The 21,467-nt window shown below is 36.2% G+C and overlaps 2 protein-coding genes across 2 annotated transcripts; one reads left to right on the forward strand and one right to left on the reverse strand.

Moving 5' to 3' along the window:
* Positions 1-356: 356 nt before the first annotated feature.
* On the reverse strand, positions 357-20,856 carry LOC136814959 (serologically defined colon cancer antigen 8 homolog). The gene is made up of 19 exons (XM_067071384.1): positions 20,753-20,856; positions 17,670-17,751; positions 17,248-17,321; positions 16,240-16,353; positions 15,405-15,653; positions 9,248-9,307; positions 8,460-8,578; positions 8,216-8,240; positions 7,905-7,990; positions 7,472-7,610; positions 7,020-7,172; positions 6,616-6,681; positions 5,703-5,771; positions 5,066-5,182; positions 4,711-4,839; positions 4,115-4,247; positions 3,788-3,905; positions 3,219-3,372; positions 357-961 (listed from the first exon to the last, which is right to left on the reverse strand). The coding sequence occupies exons 2-19, from the start codon at positions 17,713-17,715 to the stop codon at positions 848-850; spliced, it is 1,965 nt and encodes a 654-aa protein (XP_066927485.1). The 5' UTR covers positions 17,716-17,751; positions 20,753-20,856; the 3' UTR covers positions 357-847.
* Positions 11,113-12,868, forward strand: LOC136814956 (superoxide dismutase [Cu-Zn]-like). Its single transcript, XM_067071381.1, has 3 exons — positions 11,113-11,275; positions 11,847-12,059; positions 12,477-12,868. Exons 1-3 carry the CDS (start codon positions 11,221-11,223, stop codon positions 12,728-12,730), a joined length of 522 nt encoding a protein of 173 aa, XP_066927482.1. The 5' UTR covers positions 11,113-11,220; the 3' UTR covers positions 12,731-12,868.
* Positions 20,857-21,467: the final 611 nt, after the last annotated feature.

Below are 21,467 nucleotides of genomic sequence, written 5' to 3' on the forward strand. Positions count from 1 at the left end.
ATCAAGTAAATAAAAGGAGCGATAAGGGGAAATGCCTTATAAAAGGTTGATAGATTTCCTTTCTTCTCTTTTGAAAGCCAGGTGTTCATTCAAAAGATGTTTTTCTATTTTAAATTCAATAAAAGAAATATGATTAAACGATTGACTTTTTATTTTAATGTTTTTTGTTTTCATAATGACCCATAATAAAGTCTGTCAAAATGAAAAAATGAGCTAAAATTGCTTGATACACGGCCAATTTTCGTTCTGTTTACTTGATATTTTTCGTGCAAATTTACATGGGATCAAAGCTAAAGCTAAGCAAAAATTTAATTCGAAACCCGTGTATTCTATCTAGATAAAAGCGAGGCTGAATGTAAAATATACTTTTCTTCTTCTTTTGAAATTAAGAAATCTTAAATAATATTTTTTACATATGAGTACAAAAGTTCAAGTAAATATTAAGAAGCTAGTCCTAAAGGATGAAAAAGCAATACAGGTCTGTTGATGAAGACTGATTTCCACCTTTCTACAAGAAAAGTTTGATCCAATTGTTGATTCATTTTAATTGAAACTAAACTTGGCGTTCCATTGAACGAGCAACAAATTTTTCCCAACCGGGGGCAAGCTAAGCGACCAGCACTCAGCTCTCGTTCATTTCAATTATAAATCAGAAGACTCGAAAATCCTAACTCTGGGTATTAGAATTAGTTTTGCAGGATCAAAATTTAGCTTATTACATCATCCTACACCTTTATAGAAAAATGAAAAAATCTATAATCATCCTATGGCAACTCCAAATCATGTCGCATCAATCTCACTATCACTCAATACCAATCAATTTGTCACATCCTGTTTGCAAGTTTCTTCAAGGAGTTTCGAATTTGAAAGATTTCAATTGACTTTTTAACATCTCTATTTCTTTGGTCAGCAGATTGCGATCACGCAGGATAATGTTTTGTTTGTTCATCAGTGCAATGACCTGAAAATATAAAAAGAATATCGAAAGATATCAATCAGCTTCGTGCTACAGTCATCATTAACCTTGATTTATGTTTAGGCGACCGATGTTTCATTGCCATTCAAAACTATTAACTTGACAGGTGAACAAACCCTCACCTGAGTAATCAAGAGAAATTTTTCAGTCTTGCAATTGGAAGTATAGGCTGAATAGCTTACTGATAGCTGAACCAAATAAATAAATGGAAAAGGTTGGGAATAAAAATGCTTCAGGAAAATTGAAAGGAAAAGAAATCGCCCTAAAAATCATACATAACACAAGGATCGGTGATGCTCGGACAGTTTAAAACTGACGTCACGTCAAAGATAACTAAAAACTAGCGTCAAATAAAAATGATAGTGACGTCAAATACTAAACTTGCAAAATAAACAAACTTTAAAAATAAAACTGTTCCAGTTCCTAGTGAATGCCGTTTGATTCAAGATGTCGTCTTTAATGGAAGCCGATTATTCTTTTATTAAGCATCTTTTCTGCGAGAAAAGTATTATCAATGAAGTATACAATGTTAGAAATTTGTTCAAAGTTGATCGTCAAATCGATCAACCGATTTATAACCTTCGAAGGTTATTCAGAGAACAAGGAAAACGACCGCGCAAAGTGCAAGATGAACGATTTTATCTCGAAAAGCTTTTCGAAATTTGGGATGAGAAAGTTTATCGCACTTTCGATTTGCGTTTCTTGTTCGAAGAAGACATCCAGACACCTGATGTCACACGTGAATTGAAATCTCTTTGCGAACCAAGAAAACCATCATCAGAGTTTGGAGATGCTTTGAATATTTTATCAACAAGTCAACAAAGGAGATCCATCAGTCTTCATATGCCGTACGATTTTCCAATCGACACCAGCTCTGAATGTGAATCTCTTGGTAAGTTTAAGTTTTGTAGTTTGAAAAAAAAACGAGACTATCAAGGTCGACTTTTTAAACTTTCATCATGGTATCTTGAGGTTTCACTTCTCTAAACTAGAAGGCTAGGTTCAGCATGATACTGTTACCGCAAAACTCAAAATTTTTAACGTTCTTTGAATTCTTTCATTTCAGATTCGGAAGATTCCTCAGATCGATCTATTGGAGAAATCGTAGTTGGTGCAAATGTCTCTGAAGATGAAAGTTGTCCATTTTATCATTGTCCATGTAATAAAGACAATCTGTCTTCTTATGATAGCGATGAAACAACCGAAGAGTCATTGGAGTCCAGTACCCAATCAACTTGCAGCGATGAACCATCTCCACAAGGCGTCCAAGCCTCTCTTAAATGGTTGATCCCAAAACAACCAGTATCTCATCCAAAGAACTCGAATGTCGTTGACACTGTTGGCAAATCCATTCAACAACCATCTTCTCAAGAAGATACCGAATCTGATTCTGCCAAACCTATTTCAAAGAAATTTGACAGTCCACCAAAAATGTTGAAAATGCCAGTTGAAATCAAATCACAAAAATCCTTCATCAAAACAAAAAACAGTGAATATGCGGTCGGCAATGTTGTTGATTGTTCGAAAAAGATCAATGGACGTCCAATGTTTCCAGGTTTGGTGGTCGCTACAATGGATGGCCCTGTTCGTATTGGTCAATCTGGTCAAATTGAGAATTATCAAGTCAAACCTACGAGTTTTCTTGATCCAAAACAGGAAGCTTGCATCTCTGCAAATTCACTGGTTGCAAAAGTTCAACAACAGCCGACCACTAGTGGATCCTGTGTTGAAAATCAACGACAAGAAGAACCTTCAACAGATGGCATGGACACAAAAGAACGTTCTTTGTTCATTAGTTTGTCTGAAAGCGCTCTTCGTTTGTTCGCTGCATGTCCTTTGTATGAAGATGAAAATGAAGATGAAAATGAAGATGAAACAATTTTCGAGGAGTACAAAGAAGCAATCACAACTTCTGCCGAAAGAAAAGGGATCTTCAAAACCCTCAAATCATGGATGAGAAAGAAAATCTGCCGGCTGAATTGTTTCAATACAACCTCAGAAACAGACACCATCAACCAGGTGTAAACAAAAATATTTTCAAAAACCTTGGATAGATGAAATTGTAAATAAGTAGCATAAATAAGTATATAATTGTAAATAGGTCCACAAAAAATTACAAAAAATAAAATCACTCAGCTTGGTTCCACCCACTCCGTATAAAAAATTTCGTATTTAATGTTTTTGATGTTTAGATTGTGATCTTTTTGAGAAAGTGCAGACTTGAAAGGTGAAGGAATTTTACCTGGTCTTTATAGTCTGCACATTCTTCTTGGAAAATGCATAATTGTTCATTCCGCTCTGTTATTTGTTTGTCTTTTTGCGAATTGATCATCTTCAATTCTTGAATCGTTCCCAGAAATCGTTTAGATTTGGATTGCAGTTCGCTGACCTTTTGCCTGAAAGTGAGATCATTGAATTTTCACTATCATCTTCGATAACAGCAAATATTGTTTAGTAATATGTCGCTTCTCCCACTAATATCACTGGAGGTTGTATTTGCATCACGAAGGAAATATAAAGCCTTTGACAAAGTATTTAAATAAGTATATTCGTCTGGTGGCTGTCGGCGGAGCCGGGAGTAAGGGAGTCTGTTTTTTTTCTACTTGCGCTCAACCTGGGTGATCTGGAGCGCCACACCTACTCTCGGCTCCCAGTAACTTACCGCTTAGATCAGTTTACGCAATCTAAGTTACTCATTCACTGAGTTGCTGACCCTTGGATTGTTAGGCGAGAGCTCTACCAAATGAGCTACCCGGCCAATATTTACTTCTTTTTTTCCATATCAGCGCTTCGAAATCAATATGGTCTTACCCTCTTAATTGTTTTTCAGAAATCAGTTTGTCTTTCAGTGTTAAACATTCCTCTTTGAACCTTTGAACGATTTCTGCTTGGTTTTCCATGATTTGCGATAGTTCGTCTTGACTTTGGGCTGACAAATATGAGAAGAATATTGAACAATATCGGCATTAAAATTCGAAGTACATCCCTGAAATAGTACACAGATCCACAATAAATAAATAGTCTCGACGCCTCGTCTCTCATACAAGACAGCCATTCAGGTACTTATTGATGTGAATAGGAAACCCATGACGTAAGCTACTCCGTAAAACAAGAATTCAAAGTACGTCCAAATAGTACCTGCTCTTTCCTCATTTAGTTGGATGAGTTGTAGAAGTTCTTGTTCTCGTTTGCCGCTCTCCAAAACCATTCTCCTTTTCTGCTCTTCGTAAGAACTCTGGTCCAGTTGACGCTGAATCTGTTCACGGTGAAACTGGGATGGGATAAGAAGAGAATACTATTTGTGAAACTTGCTATCAAAAATAATATAACAACTTAACAACAAAAAATCTACTCTACATAACTCGAACAAACAGGGGAATGTAATTCTGTTTGTGTCACAGAAAGTTCGATTTATAGAGACTGGTTAAAGCGAGATTTGTTCACCGAAGGAGAAGATGTAGAAAACAAGCTTGAGTTATGGAGAATATAAACATAGTTTAAATTGAGAGGAGTGAAAGAAAACTACTCAAATACCGCTGACGATCTCTAATTCCACGTTCTAGACAGTTACGAGTACAATATGAGAAATATTGAAAGTCACCGTCAAAAAGAAACTCTTATAAACAACGCTCTACTATTCGATACCCTTATTCGATGAAAAATCTCATTCCCCTTGAAAATCGAATTAGAGAGCATCAACTATATTCTAATGATTTAAAGACATAAACGCTTACTTTTTGTTCAATGGTATTACTATTGTTGGTTTGTTGGAGGATATCATTTTGGAGTTCATTGACCGACTCTTCAGTTGATTGTAGTCTACGTTTCGTTTCATTTAATTCAATCTTCAAATGTTCGATTTCCTGAAGAAAGATTAATCAACAATAAAACCTATGACTAATCTTGCGATGTAAGCTTCGCTTTACCTTTTCCGGTAACTTCGTCAGCCTTGATGAATCAGAATCCGCTAATTAGATAGGAGTTCGGACTTAGTAGGAGGATCTATTTATGTTGTTGTAGTAGTATGTGTCTTGGAGTCATACAATAAGAAAACTAAAATGAGGCATGTTCACTTGAGCTTTTACTGACTTGTTGTTTCTTCTTTTCTTTGTTGCGGCAATCGAGACGAACTTGATTCATCTCTTGCTCCAACAGACTCTTACTCTTCATCACCTCCAGTGTGTCTCTCCTCGTCTCGTCCATCAGCTACAACGAACCGTTAAACATGTTTTCAAAATATCGAGTGGGTAATTCTTGACTGAGGTCATATCTGGGGATGTGCCTTTAACTGACTACTCTTGTCTCCCGAATAGACGGGAGGGGGGGGGGGTCCGAATAAGCAGGGGGTAGGAAAATTTTCTAAATTTTAATAAGCGGGGTGGATGGAATAAGAGAGGGGGGGAGAATTTCAAGACATAATTTTTTTTAACTGAGATCAATTTTAATTAGCGGGGGGATGGATTTTTTTTGCTCTTAACAATTAGCGGGGGGGGGGGGGACGTCTATTCGGGAGACAAGAGTAGGAGTCGTATATTTAAATCTGATGAAAATTACCGAGGCGATATTTTAGGTAGATACACCCGACAACAATCGAGGACTTTTTTTTAAGCTTTCGATTGGTAAAATCGCATTCAAAAGAAGGAACGATAAGAAAGCAACAGACTCTTTGTAATTTCAAAAAAAAAACGGGCTTCATTACATTTGTCACGTGATATTTCTCACTTACCGCATTTGTTTCCGTTTCTTGACACAAAATTTTCAGCTGATGTTGATCCAATTCTCGTTTCAATTCAACCTATGTATGACCAAAGAGAAAATGTCAAGATTGTGCGTTCAAGCTAATTCCAACTCCAACGGGGAATCTTATTCGTTCGAATTACAGAGATTCAAATTATAGAAAATGTTTTAAGAGGGATCCTCCTTAACGGAGGAGCCGAAATAAGTATGAATTATAGTAAGATTCAAATACAGTTGACGTTCTCTAATTCGATTGTCAAGGGGAATTGGATTTTCATCGAATAAGGGAGCTTATCGAATAAGCGAGCGTCGTTTATGAGAGTTTCTTGTTGACGAGGACTTTAAATTTCATCGAATAAGGGAGCCTATCGAACAGTAGAATGTCGAATTAGAGAGCGTCAACTGTAATAGAAGTTCGAATATAAGCGAGAGGCTACTGTACTAAGACGACTACAAAGGACTCGAATCACCCTTCTTCATTTAATCGGCGATGGAAAGTTGAGCCCTTCTAAAACAAGATTTTACTCCTTAATATTACTTGGACCATGAATCTTCAGAGTGACAAGTAAAATGAAAAGCTTAAAATAATTTATTATAACTTTAGCAAGAAAAACAGATAAGTAAGTCCTTTTAAATTACATAATGCGTCAGGGGGGTCCATGTACAAAACGGCGGCATGTATCATGGGGTGGGTGGGTGTTTTCAAAAAAATTTGTGTACTATACATAAGGGTGTCAGGGTCAAATTTCAGCCCTGAATGCGTCTGTCTGTTTCGTAACACCGATTATAAGTTCCAAAGAAAGTCCTTTATTTCTTCTAGGACGTCACAAAGCTATCGTTCAAAGACAGAGCCTATCTATTCCAAATCGTTACGAGCTATTATATTCGATGGCAATGTATACCTTCGACCGTGTGACCTTCTCGAGCTCATTTTGTAAACCAGCTAATTTCAGTGCTTGCTCTTCAACCTTAGAGAAAAAAAAACGGAGTACAACGGTATAAACAGTGTTTCGTGCTTCTTTCTTAAGTACACATAATCTATAATGGGAGGAGAACGACAGTTGACTGATCTAAGGTATAGCAGCCACAAACAATGGATTCCCTGATCTTAAAAATCCTTGGTCCTTCTAAAAGTTCCGTTTAGTTAGTATTTAACCAATCAGGCTAGCCGTGGACCTCGTGAAAACAATTGAAAGAATGTCTAAAAGATTACCGAGCTATGATATCGATTCTAACTTTTTACAATAAAGGTTAGCTGGTGATGAATTATGAGGGCTTAAGGAAAACAGACAAGTTGTGTGTATACCTTTTGACTCAGTTCTTTGTTGCTTGATTGTAGCTGATCTTTTGTACGTTTGTTGAACGTCGCTTGGTGTTCTTCATGTTTCTTTTGCATGTCAGCATACTTCTCTTTGTATTCTGCTAAGTCCTTTTTCAGTTGAAGCACTTGTCCCAGAAGCTGTAGGAAAAAAGAAGTATAAAAAATATCAGGAAATGGGAGTAAAATCTCCATAACTCGAAGACACACGGGGAGCACGAACTTGTTCGAGTTATGGTTTATAAGGCACTTTTAACTGATATGGCCAGCTTACTTGTTCGAGTTAAAGAGGTTCGACTTATGGAGGTTCCACCATAAGCTTTGGTGAATGACTGCATCTGATAATGCGTAGGTTCCAAATATCATTAGAAGACGAAGAGTTTCAATTCCCAGGCTACCAAATAAATCGGTTTTATGAGCAAACAGAATAAATATCAGACCTCTTGCTTCTCCAGTTGAACTTGTTCGACAAGATCACAACTCTTCTTGACTTGTTCGTAAGCAACGACCTCGCGTTGGTTGCCTGCTTCCACCTGTTTTTGTTGTTTTTCAAGACTTTCTGCAAGGTCTTGGCATTCTCTGAAAAACATTAAAAATTTGATTATTTGTTTCAAAGCGTTTCTCACATTCAAAACACCAGGGATTTCAGCTTCATCGTTTGTAATGTTCAGCACATGTGCTCTGCTTACTCTGCACAAGTCATTCCGCATTTCGTATACACCCGAACTACCCCACACGGCAATGAATTTTGAAGTTTTCGTATAGATATCTAGACTAGTAAACCAAGCCGTTGTATTTCAATGCAGTTTATCGGTTCTGGTACACGAATATCTCCTGATACCAATAAGGTATTCAAACAACAAAAATGAATACCTGGTCAATCGTTGAACCAACTTGGTACCAGGGATGGAGTTGGGCAACGATTTCGTCATCGGTAGATTCACCACCGAATTCGGGTCCTAAAAATACATACATAACAAACAATGAAGATTTGGTGTTTGGTATAATTTCTGTATTTAAAGCAAAGTAACTAACAAGAGTAGCGATAATGTTCAGTGAAACTATTCTGGCGAATTCCGCATTTAGCGAATTTATCAAAAATTTCCTGAAAACAAGGAGCTGCGACGAAGGAGGAGAGAATGAGGGAAAGGGAATAGGGGGTGTAATGCTTTTCTTCTTCTCACCTCTTTTACTGGCATCTTGTAATAACTAAAAAATCGAAAGTACTTAATAATAATAAACAATTGAGCCTAGTTAGCCAGACAAAAAGTCATTATACGAAATAAACAAGCAATTTAGATACTACAGAAAGGTAAGAAATTCGTTCAAAAGATATGTTGGTCAAAAACTTCCTCTAAATCTTCCAACAATTTTATCCCCAGTAAGCTTTTGATTTGAAAAGCGGTTAAACTAAAAGATAGTACTTACTTCATTTCAGATTTCAGGTTGGAGATGATTTTTTCTTTTTCGTCCACCTGTCTTCTTGCAGTATTGAGCAGACTTTCCAGGTGCTGTGTTTTGGCATCCTGTAGTTCTTTTAGCTTTTCCTAAACGATCAGAGGGAATATAATGAAGCAGAGGTTAGGCCAAAATTTATAGTATTGAATTTACCAGCCAGCACAGGCGACATTAGCGAGATGGTTAACTTCTTATTTGTCTAGATCCTGACTGAATGAGGACGATGGTAAACCACCACTTTTACTGTCCTTTTTTATTCGGCGGGTCGAAAATGAAGGTTATTTAAAACCACTTCAGTCACTCTAGCCTATACTAGACGTCGCGGCTTTTTTTCTACGCTGTAAAAAATGTTTAGAGCCCGAAAATTCCGCCGTCATCAAAAGTGCAAATATATAAACTCGTTTTTGGGGCTTACAACAGAAACTCTTCCTTTCTGTAGGGATGTTCTCCCATATTTTTACGATTGTTGGAACATTAAAGCCTGTGGCAACAAAGAAACCATACACTAGATCGAGCCGTCGAAAATGAGATGAAGATGAGTCTTGGGGAAGGAAAGTAAAAATGAAGAAATAACTAAGACACGGGATATTCTTTAATTTCTTTAAATGACGGGAAGAGTTATTTTAGAAGATATTTTCGCCTACACTAAATGTTTTCAAAGTGTGATAGGAATTATTTTTCGGATGCCATTTAAGCTCGTTTAAGCTCATTAAAGCACGAACAATATTGGCCCTGTGAAAGACACACAAATTACATACCATTTCATCTCCGAGAAGACTGAGCTCTTCAATTTCATCATGCTGGTGTTTCTTCGATTTCTGAAATAAAAGACGGATTAATTTTCATTTAATGCTGATGAAATAAAACTTAATTCAAAAACAAAACCTTTAAGTCAAAACAATAACAACTGAGCCTGCTATGCCGGTCGCTGTAACAGAGGAGTTTTAGAATTGATACAATTTGCATGATTTTTCGACTCGGCATTGATCAGTGGACTGCATTCATCTCATATTAACTGTTGATGCTAAAATTCTAGTACATTGAGTATCAAAATAGGTCCGATGAGGTGGGTTTATTCAGTTTTTATTGATTTTTATTACGGACGAATATTTTCAAAGAAAACTATATTGGATCATTGAAGGAATCGGGGCTTCTTTGAGAAAGTGACGTATATTTTTGATAATTCTAAGAACAAATTGCTAATTCACCATCAGTCAGCAGTGAAAACAAGGGTTTTATTATGAGGGCATGTAATTGAGGTAATAAATAATTTCACTGATGATAATTACCCTGTCTCATTAAAACAACTAAGGCCGCTAATATCACTTGCAGTCAATCAAAGGCCATTAAATACAATTTCTGGATACTGTATACAATATCCAAGCTCTATTTCTCTTACAGTTTCGAATCAACTAAAGAACCTCCTCTGAGTCTGAATACTAGAATAGAAATATCGCTTTATCAACTTCTTCTTCAAGTTTTTAAAATAATTTAATACCTTCCCTTGTCTGCTAAACTAGATTCCTGTATGGATAAAGAGGTGAGAAACCAATTCAAAGACCTATCTTCCTCCTTAGGGGATGAAAAAGGTCTTCCTTAGGGGATGAAAAAGGTCTTCCTTAGGGGATGAAAAAAGTCTTCCTTATGGGATGAAAAAGGTCTTCCTTAGGGGATGAAAAAGATCTTCCTTAGGGGATGAAAAAGGTCTTCCTTAGGGGATGAAAAAGGTCTTCCTTAGGAGATGAAAAAGGTCTTCCTTAGGGGATGAAAAAGGTCTTCCTTAGGGGATGAAAAAAGGTCTTCCTTAGGGGATGAAAAAGGTCTTCCTTAGGGGATGAAAAAGGTCTTCCTTAGGGGATGAAAAAGGTCTTCCTTAGGGGATGAAAAAGGTCTTCCTTAGGGGATGAAAAAGGTCTTCCTTAGGGGATGAAAAAGGTCTTCCTTAGGGGATGAAAAAGGTCTTCCTTAGGGGATGAAAAGGTCTTCCTTAGGGGATGAAAAAGGTCTTCCTTAGGGGATGAAAAAGGTCTTCCTTAGGGGATGAAAAAGGTCTTCCTTAGGGGATGAAAAAGGTCTTCCTTAGGGGATGAAAAAGGTCTTCCTTAGGGGATGAAAAAGGTCTTCCTTAGGGGATGAAAAAGGTCTTCCTTAGGGGATGAAAAAGGTCTTCCTTAGGGGATGAAAAAGGTCTTCCTTAGGGGATGAAAAAGGTCTTCCTTAGGGGATGAAAAAGGTCTTCCTTAGGGGATGAAAGAGAAGCTATACGTCCTTAAAACTGATATACTTGTGATACATTAGTGAGAAACAATGCTAATTCAATTTCAAAGGGCAAGGTTTACAAGACGATGGAAAGATCTAGACATTACATCACTTTAAGTTCGCCTAGGTATCTAAGGGAAGATCTCATCAATAGAAAACGGAGGAAGTTGCGATAACTGCAACATACATACTCACGATGAGGTAATCAAGAAATTTTCGCGACAGGAAAAGAAATGATTATTTTTTAATCAATTTTTTTTTCGATTCCCACACGACCTGACTTCTCGATTAAAGTATCAAATAGGACATTAATTGTTTCCACCTTCGAGGAAGTACAGCGCATTTTTTTTAGTTTTGCACACCTCACTCAATTTTTTATAGGCAGATATAAGAAGGGTGAAAATTCTCTTGCAAAAGCATACTCGAAAAGAAGACTTAAGCCGAATTGAAACACTTGAGAGAGGAAACTAAGATGAATTCAAAGACGATTGTAGTATTTTTAACAACGTGTGTACTAAGCCATGCAGGTAAGTGACCGGGTAATGAATTCTATTATTGGGCCGACTCGATTCCTTCTAGATTCAATTTAATTATGACTTGTCTAGCTTCTCTTCTTCTCTCTTGATAAGTGTATCTACTGAGGCTTATACAAACCCGATTTTTTTTTTGAAAGTACAGTTGACGCTCTCTAATTCGACGTTCCACTACTCGATACGCTCCCTTATTCGATAAAATTTGAAGTCCCAGTCATCAAGAATTTCTCATAAAGACGCTCTATTATTAGATAACCTCCCTTATTCGATGAAAATCCAATTCCCCTTGAAGATCGAATTAGAGAGCGTCAACTGTAGTACCCTAATGACAGCTCTCGATAGCGGTGCATATGCATCGACGGCGCTATGTCTACTTTCCTTTGAATACTTGTGATGATGTAGCGTTGTTTGACGTTAATTTTTAAAAGACTGCAATGGCTTCTTTTGTTGGTACCTCTAAAACTTCCTGACAAACGTATGGTGCGAAAATGAATCAAACCAAATTGAGAAAGTGGATTCCAAAACATGTTTCTAAAAATCGAACTTTTATTCTATTTGGTCACAGGAAAACCACTACAAGCTATTTGCATACTTGGCCAATCAAGCAAAGTGAAAGGAACGCTCATTCTGACGCAACTAGGGTACGGTGTACGCATCAGAGGGAAGATAACTGGTCTACCGAAAGGAATTCACGGATTCCATGTTCACGAATATGGCGATGAATCGGATGGGTGTACAAGCTATGGAGGACATTGGAATCCATTCGACAGAAACCATGGTAAGAATAAAAACATAACACTCTAAATGTTATGCTACTGACTTATTCGTAAACCGGCTACAAGACAACATTTGCAAGAAAACTAAATCTCGACATCAAAAGAAACTTGACGCATTTATTCGTCAGCAACTTTTTGATATTAACTTTTTGTTATCACATAGTGTCTTTCAAAAATTTATTCAAATAATTTTGCGTATCTTAAAATTACGCATAACTTCGTTACTAAACTTCAACGTCGACCCGTCTACAGCTTGGAATGCGACAAGAATACCAATAATAGGAAGAACTCTAATTTTTCCTAATTATCATTTATTGAGAAGTAATTAAGGGTGCTGAGTCTTCTACATAAAAAATTTGCATTTATAGTTTTTTGTGCATCAGTAATAATAATCTCAAAATTTCATTCTATGTTTTCAGGTGGACCAAGAAGCCCAGTACGACATGCTGGAGATTTGGGCAACATTATTTCCAATTCGAAAGAAGTAGCTTGGGTCAATATTTTTGATCGCCAAGTGAGTTTAAGACCGAATCGCTTCAGTGTTTTCGGTAGAGGTATTGTCGTCCATGCGGTCGGAGACGACCTCGGTATGGGTGGAGATGCGGAGAGCCTGGTCACCGGAAACGCCGGCTCCCGTTTAGCATGTTGTATCATTGCACACCGAGCTACTTAAGACGTTTTTCTTTACTCTTTTTTGTAAATTGAAATGTCAATGAAGATGGCATCTATTGTAACTATTCACTATCAGTTTTTAGGGTTTTATATGAGACCTTTTAGATGCTAATTTGAAGAAAGATCTTATCAGTCTGAATTCAAACCTTTTAGGTTTAGTTTTTAGACCTTAGCCGGTCTAATTTTTACTTAGATGTTAGTATATCATTAAAGGTCTGAATTGAAACTCTTGTGTGGCCGATTGAGACCTTGCAAGGTTTCCCTTCAAGCAAGGTCTTGTTCTATACACCAAAAAAGTCTCCTTTGTATTTTCGAAACAAGACCTTCTTAGGTCTGCCTGATACAAGCCTTTTCAATAGACACGATAGTGAACATCCGATAGACAAGATAAAAAGGCTTTTATGGAGACCTCTAAAGGTCTCAATTTCGCGCGCTGTAATAGTGTAAAAGGTCGCCAAAAAGGTCTCCTTCAAGACTTCTAAAGGCTCACTGGTTTGAAACAAGACCTTTTTAGGTCTGCCATTTACAAGCCTTTTCAATAGACACGATAGTGAACATCCAATAGACACGATAAAAAGGGCTTTTATGAAGACCTCTAAAGGTCTCGATTTCGCGCGCTTTAAAAAATCTAGAGCAGTGTAACGACTTCTTTCGAATTTTCGAATGTTTCGAGCGTCATTCGAAATTCGAAAAGTTCAAAATTGGAACAAAGTGCAAAAATACAATCAAAACAATTTTGGAGCCGAAAGGGTTAAGACCTGAAGACGGTCTGAAGATAGTCTGAAAAGCGAAAAGAAAAAAAGGTAAGTAACACAATCTTCACGTAATAAAATTTCTCAAAATCCTTTTTTTGTCAACTGGAACTATATCTTTTGATCGGAGGAATCCTTTTTTCTTCCACAAACATGTAGCTTTATTGTTGTAAATACACCCATGGAAAGTTTCAGCAAGGCTCGATCGAATTTTGTGCTTGTATTATTATCCTACTAGCTACCTTAAAGGAAGAAATTTTGGCGGAAAGAAAATTTGGCGGATTTGGCGGATTTGGCTGAAATCCGCCAAATTAAGTTCCCGCCAAAATTTCTTTTTCCGCCATCCGCCAAATTAAATTCCCGCCAAATTAAACATTATGAAAATATGATCTCTTTTAAGGTGTTTATGCTATTTTTTTGCTGTTTTGACGCCATCTTAAGGTTAACTTTTTTGGCCATCCGCCAAATTAAATTCCCGCCAAAATTTCTTCCTTTAAGGTAGGCTTTTACGAATTTTTATTTTATTTTTTGTGCAATATTCGTTTTAAATCTTTTATTATATTATTTTTTTCAGCTTCGACATTAAACGAGAATCTAACCCAACATCATGTGAGCCCATGTTGCTGTCGCTGTAAATCCCACCATCACATTTTCTAAACGTTTGTTTAAAGTATGGCCAGAACAAAATCGACTCTCCGCTGTGGTAAGAATTGAATATATCTTTGCCCAATTTGTATTTTTTTTCTGGAAAACTTTGAAGAGTTGGATCAAAAGTGAAGAATTTTTCAAATTTTCTAAATGACATTTCGATGAAGTAATAGCCTAAAAACCAGTGTTGTGATCTTTATCACACTTCTCTTGAATTTTTTAGCACGCAACTATCCAGCTTTCATGTTAGTACGCAACTATCCAGTTCGTTAAAGTTTCGTGTCACCGTCACCAACAACCGTCTATTCAATTTTCAACTCTTGGACGTTTGTTTGACAATCTGGTTTACAGTCGTACTTACATTAACATCTAGACTTTGTCGTGAATCATCATCATTGTCATGAACAAACTGGACACGTACAATACATCTCTTGTACGTTTCGATATCAAAGAACTATTATATATTATATACATAATATAATGGATATTTGTTAGAAAAATATCTAGAAATCATAATGGGTATGTGGTATAATATCTTTTAGATTGAAATTCTTGAATGTATTTTTATTCTCTTCTTCTCTTAATTATTGTTAGGTTTTGTTTCGGCAATTTAGGCCTTTGAAAATTACAGACCTTCAAAAACGAGTACTAAACATAGTTTCTTTTAGGCACTAATATGGTCTAATTTTGAACAAGACCCCAAACGTTCTGCGATAACGGACTTTTTTCGAAAGGTCTCGTTTAAAATAAGATCTTTTAGGTATGATAGAATCAGAACCCTTGAAGTCTCCTTCGGGATCTAGAATAGTCTCTATTGGGCGCGATAAAGGTCTGATTTAGAACAAGACCCCAAACGTTCTGCGATAACGGACTTTTTTCGAAAGGTCTCGTTTAAAATAAGACCTTTTAGGTATGATAGAATTAGAACCCTTGAAGTCTCTTTCGGGATCTAGAATAGCCTCTATTGGGCGCGATAAAGGTCTTATTAATTTCAAGACCTTAAGGTCTGATTTAGAACAAGACCCAAAACGTTCTGCGATAACGGACCGTTACCTGATACACCCAAAAGGTCTTAATAAAGACCTTTAGAACTGAGAGTGATACTTTCACTAAAGAAACATGTTTTATCGTAAACAACATTATCGAATCCGTATAAGCTAGCTGTCTGACTCTTGATTACCTATGTTAGAGCTTTAACATATGCACACATTTAAATTTTGTAATTTTCATACAGATAATGGCCTAACTAAAATCGTATGCATTGTTATGACAAACCTCAAGCCGAAGTTCTTGTTTGGTTTTCATCAAACGTTCTTTCTTTGTTGTTTTCGTGTTTTGTTTATACGGAGCGACCTCCTCTCCATCACTGAGTGTACTACTTTTCTCCTCCTGTGTGCTTTCAGTTGCTTCATCACTAGATGAAAATTGTGGCTCTTTCAAAATACTTTCCCTCATTCTTTCGTAAAGTTTCGCATTTTCTTCTGCGATGAGATTGGAGCGAGTTTGTAAATTCGATAACGCGTCCTTAAAAGTTAAATAAAAGTAAAAATGAGAGTTTAAAAGTAACCATTTTCATGCGAGTATGTCCCACAAAGCCCTTTTGAGCATTTCCGAAATCTATAAGTTTGATTGACACAAATGAAGATAGTAACAATGAAAGGGAATGGATGATTACATTAGCCAGAGATCATTAACTATATCTAATAAGAACGCTTTCTACTTCCGCCTCCATCATTATTGTAGTTTGTCTGTTGAACTTGCGTGTAATATAAGTTAAGATTAGACAAGTCAGAGCCATCTAAATCAGAGTTATGAACAAGTCCACAATCAATGATCATAAGGTGAATAATTAATAATAAGTGATTTGATGTCTAAAATATATACCAAATATGCATCTTATAGAATAGAGTTCGTCTGTAAAAGAAACATCATTAAAAAATTTGTCACTTGTCAGCACTTGTAAGAAATTTAACACAATGTTCGTCACCCAGCAATTTTTTAGTCACTTTCTACCGACGAATTCTACCGATAAAATATTTTTCAGCAAGAAGCAAGAAACAAAAACTAAATTAAATTTCCAAAACAATGAAATCGAGGAAGAGTATCTCACCTGATAGAATTGAACTTGTTGTTGCAGCTGATACTCCACAGAGCTTTGGTTACTCAACAAAGGTTCCAAAGTGGAAGTTGTCGGGACGTTGATGTTCGACAATTCTTGACTTCTCTACACACAAGAAAAAAAATATATAAAAATTCTCAAAAACTCGGAACGCAAGATTCTTTACACTTATAAAGATTTTAAAATCACGTATAATAAAAAGAAGGACAAAGTATCGTGAATCATTGGAATTTCACAATTTCACATCTCATGTGGAGGAGCGTTGCAGTGTATCGTTATAGGCAAGCGACAATAAAGTCAGCACTTCTTCGTAGGTGTTAAGAATCTAACAAATCTTTCATAAAGCTAACAATACTAAGAATGTTTAAAGAGAGAGCTTATAGAGTGTAACAGTCTATAAAGTGTTTATTAGAATTCCTCAGTCGTAATAAAGCTTATTAAACTTAATCAGTTGTGTTATCAAAGTCAATATAAAATTCTTGAACTTTCAGCTCTCATCAAATGCTTGAAATTCTTGTTTGCTACTGGTTTCAGTTTTGAAAATAAACAAATTAGCGAGCTAATTTTAGTTACGTTTTGATATTTAGGAAATACTACTTCCTTAAAACAGTTGTTTCATAAGCCACTACACTGAGACGTGACCTGATGAATTTTAATGACCCAATGAAGTTTCACAAAAGTGAGATCATCATCACTATCCTTATTACTAAAAAGGTTTTACTTTACTTTAATAAAAATTTCAAAATGAATTCTTCCAAAGAAGCGCTCAGTAATTACACAAAATCTTGAAATTGAAACTCATGATATTTATGACGTAATGTTTTCTACGGAAAAACCCAGAAAAATTTTTGCCAGTCGTGGCAAAGTCTAGTTTAAATTTGCCACTACTGGCTAAAACCTGGGTATTTCCAGAGAAAACTTTACGTCATGAATATCATGGATAAAGATGACGTTCGATATGGCTTAAAAATAAAACATAAAAAATACACAATCTTTTACCTCGGAGATACTTTGAAGAAGATTTGTTCTCTTCCTTTCTTCTTCTCGCAATAAAAGTTTCTTCAATTTGAGCACTGAAAAATAATAAAGAAAGATTCGAGGCTTTTGATTTTCCTACATTACAGTATCTTTACGAAAAGCCCCTGGAAATTTGCAACTTAGAGAGATTTCCCCAAAAAATATTTGCCCTCATTAAGATGTGCAACATTGAGATTCAAATACCATTCTAATAAAACCGTCGAAATTGTGCGAAGTTGAAATAAAATTCATGAATATGTCAGCGGCAATAAAGAAGTTCTGGTGAAGATGAAATTCTATTCTTTAATTGCGGGAGACAGTGAATTTCATGAGCTTTGGGTCCAGTGACGAGAGCAAAAAAGAAACAAAATTCTTTATTTCAAAAAGGAAAACAATCACGATACCCTCTTCCGATGGTTTGCTTTTCCAATCTTTTTCGTTTGATGCCATTTTCTCTCAAACTAAATTTGTTTCTATATAATTGTACTAAAATCAAAGAATGTAAACAATTTACAAAAAATTAACAAGCGGGGCGAGGGGCTGTTTATTTGGAACCTAAGTAAGTAAGTCCCTGTTATTTACTAGTTTAAAAGTGTCTTAAAATGTTCAAGAACTGTCCTGTAAGTTCCAAATCTTTCCCTGAACATTTTTATTGAGTAATCTTAAATATTAACTTTTGGACGCAAAAGATTCTGGAACGTTCTGGAATCTTCCTGAGCGTTCTAAAAAGATTCTGGAACGTTCTGGAATCTTCCTGAGCGTTCTGAAACATTCGAGAACGCTTAAGAACGTTCCATTTCATTTGTACTTCAAATTGCTTGTGATGACATATTTTATTATATTTTTTAAATTGTACACTTAGAAATTTCTTAACAGCTTTTATAGTCTTTATAATTACTTCATATTTTTCATGTTTTTTAAATATCTTATAAGGGGCCACTCACATATAGATTTTTCCCAAGCTTAGCGTCATTCTGACGCTTATTAAAAAACCCACCCACCCCCTACTCGTAGCGTCATAAAGCAGATATTCGACAAGAAAAATCGGATATCGAAAATTATTCAGTCGAGCTTGATGATATTCGACGAAGCGAAGCTGAGTCGAATATCATTAAAGCGAGACTGAATAATTTCGATATCCGATTTTTCACGTTGAATATATGGTTTATCGTTCACAAATTAGAAGAAAAGCATTTAAATGTTCTATTTCATTCGGTCTTTCTCTCTTTTTATGACATTTTCGAACGTCTTACTATCTTATAAGGATGTCAATTTCATTGTTTTTTTCTCTTTAACTCTTTAATTACAAAACGTTCTCTTTTGTTGAAAAGACCTTTCTGTTTATGTTTTTATATATGTGACATTTAAATAATTATTTGATCAATAGACTATTTTCTTTATGCTCGCTGCTAAAGAAGAGATATTTTGCTATCGGATATCTAAAAATATTCGACAGTGCGTTTTGCCTAGAGGTGGACGATAATATAAAATATACCGAAAATCGATGAAAACCTTTTTTTTCCTTTCTCACTTTGGGTATTGATGTTCTACTGCCAGAGAGAAAATGCTTTCCCCTTCTGCTTGGTATATTTCGCTTGTTTTCCGAGTAGTGGTTTCGGTATAATGACTTTTACACAGATTGGTTCCCGGACCCACATAAGTTATGACGCGGGAAAATAAAGCCCCAAACTTTTTTAACATAATGAGCATCTCCGGCATTTTACTATACTTGTTTATTCCTGATGCCATGAAAAAGAGGAAAATTTGATGTGAGGGTGTTTTGTTGAATCTTGACAAATGAAGAGGCTGCTACGAGAAAAATAATAAGTATGAAAGTTATTATAGTTTTCTGGGAATTTGAACATCTGTTGTTGGGCCTCAAAAATCGATATCGCTAGTAGATTTCTTAGCGTCACTCGATCTAACACCCTATAGCGTTGGAATGAAGCGTGGGAAAAATCGATATGTGAGTGGCCCCTAAACAGATCCAGATGGAAAAAACTATTGCCATTTTGTATAAAATTTCCATTTCACACTAAGATTCTTGTCATCTTTCTGAAATCTTTCTGCTACTTTGAGATTGGGAAGGGTTTGTTTATAAAGCAAAGGTACAAAAAATTTGGTGTTTACTCAGAAACCTAAGCCAATCACGACCCTGAACACTGCTGTATTGCGTGGTGGTGTACAGTGAGGCTGGATCTATAAAATGCTTGGTGGGAATTTTGGGTTGGGTTTGAAAACACCGTACATATTTCCCACCCGACATCAAATTCCCACTGTCTATCAGTCTAAGCATAAACTCCTATATCAGGATTAGAAACTAGGCTAGTCTTACCTCTTTTATCTTTCCCTTTACAAGAATACAATGCTGACAAGTTGACAAGTTGACACAGCACACGTGTACATGTACATTGAGAAGTATTCCCTGAGAGAAGTTTATATCAAAATCTGCAACAAAAACGAAAGTGGTCTCTTCTGCGCTCCTTCGCAGCTGTTTATCAAATTTCCACCAATGAGGTTGCCGCATTTCAAATAGCCCTTTATTTTGGCACCCATGGCCGCTCAGTGCCTTGCACAACGGGCAGCTGTAAAATCCTACCCTTTATATATTTGTTTCAATCAGTCATCCGTGGCTTAGGTTGTTTCTCATCTTCAATTTACTGAAGAAAGCGGGAATTTGATGTGAGAGTTAGATTGTCAACAAAGTGCCATAAAAAATCATTGAATAAAAGAAGAACTTAAAATCTTAAAAACATTTTCATTTTGAAGAATAGGTGCAAAAAAGTGAAACATAGAAAAGTTTCATTTTTAATTGTATTAATCGAAATTGAGAATTTGGAAAATTTTCTATGTTTACTTTTTTGCACAAACCCCACGTAACTATGGGCGAGCACCTCGTCGCTTAAATGTTGGCTTGAAATCGAAAATGAAACCACTCAAAACGAAAGTAAAATTGGCCCGTACTCGAAATCCTGTAATCTTGATATACGAGTTTCAGTCTATACTGTCTATGGGATTTTAAGCTTCCTGGGAAAGCACCACCATACTATGTCCAGTGGGATCAGCAAACTTTGTACGGTAGTGAAAATAGGTTAACTTGAAATCCACCGTACATCCCAGCGTACACCCACTGTACATCAATGTTGAATGTACTGCGGTGTCCAGGGTGTGTCGTAGCCAATTAGCTGTGTTTTAAACATTCCATTTTATTTGAAATCTCTACTGATTTTTCTATTTATATTTGGTTGAGTCACGGGAAGCTTTGAGGCCCATTTTTGCAACTATAGACGCTTTCAATCAGCGCCCGTCAGCCCCTTGAGCTGACTACCCAATTTCCCTCATATGGCATGGGTTAACCAGGGCAAAGGTTCATTCACTTGCCAAGTGAACCGCTGCAAGTGGGAATCGACCTCAGTCGCCTGTACAGCAACGAGTCAGGGCCTCCTTGGTCTTTTATAACATTAGTTCGGATAGAATAAAAACATACCTGATCAACACAATCAAGCCTTCTGTCTTGCGTTTACTCTTTCCTTCCCAACAACTTTCGTTTTAGCTTATGTAGGTTTTAAAATCCACAAGTAATGAACCTCTTATAGGTATCTGAATAAATCTGGTTGAAAACCTTCTGTCGGGTTTCATCCGTACGTTTTTTATCCACGTGGTGAACTGGTTTCCCCAATTTCCCGATAATTAAAAATTGGAACTTTCCCATGGGCGCAATTGGGCATACCGCCATCACCAAATATTTTTCATGAACATTTACCGTATTCTGACGCTAATATAATCTAGATAGAAAACAAATATTAAATTTGATTCTTTTATTGTTGGTATTTCTAAATTTCACAATAAAAAGAACTATTTACAAATTATTTTCTTTAACGGGCGTTGATTCGACATTGACATATATTTAATGATGTCATGCCGGGCATATTTTGTCAACATCTTTTTCATTGAATAAATACCACTAAAACATACAAGAGAAGTAAACATAAATTTATTGCCTGCAAGCACGGCTTAGCTAAGCGCACCTCTCTTATTCATTATCTAAGAATTGAAGCGAGCAAAGATTACCGCACGGGCTGATAGCGGACAAAGGTTATTTGAAGATACATTCAGTTATAATCCAAGGTAGAACAATCTAAACATAGAAAGGGGGTATTTTTTAGTGCTCTATACGATGATCAGTATTTTTTTTGAATTCT

The sequence above is a fragment of the Clytia hemisphaerica genome, unplaced genomic scaffold (genome assembly GCF_902728285.1).
Source record: "Clytia hemisphaerica strain Z4C2 unplaced genomic scaffold, Clytia hemisphaerica genome assembly, whole genome shotgun sequence".
Taxonomy (NCBI): domain Eukaryota; kingdom Metazoa; phylum Cnidaria; class Hydrozoa; order Leptothecata; family Clytiidae; genus Clytia; species Clytia hemisphaerica.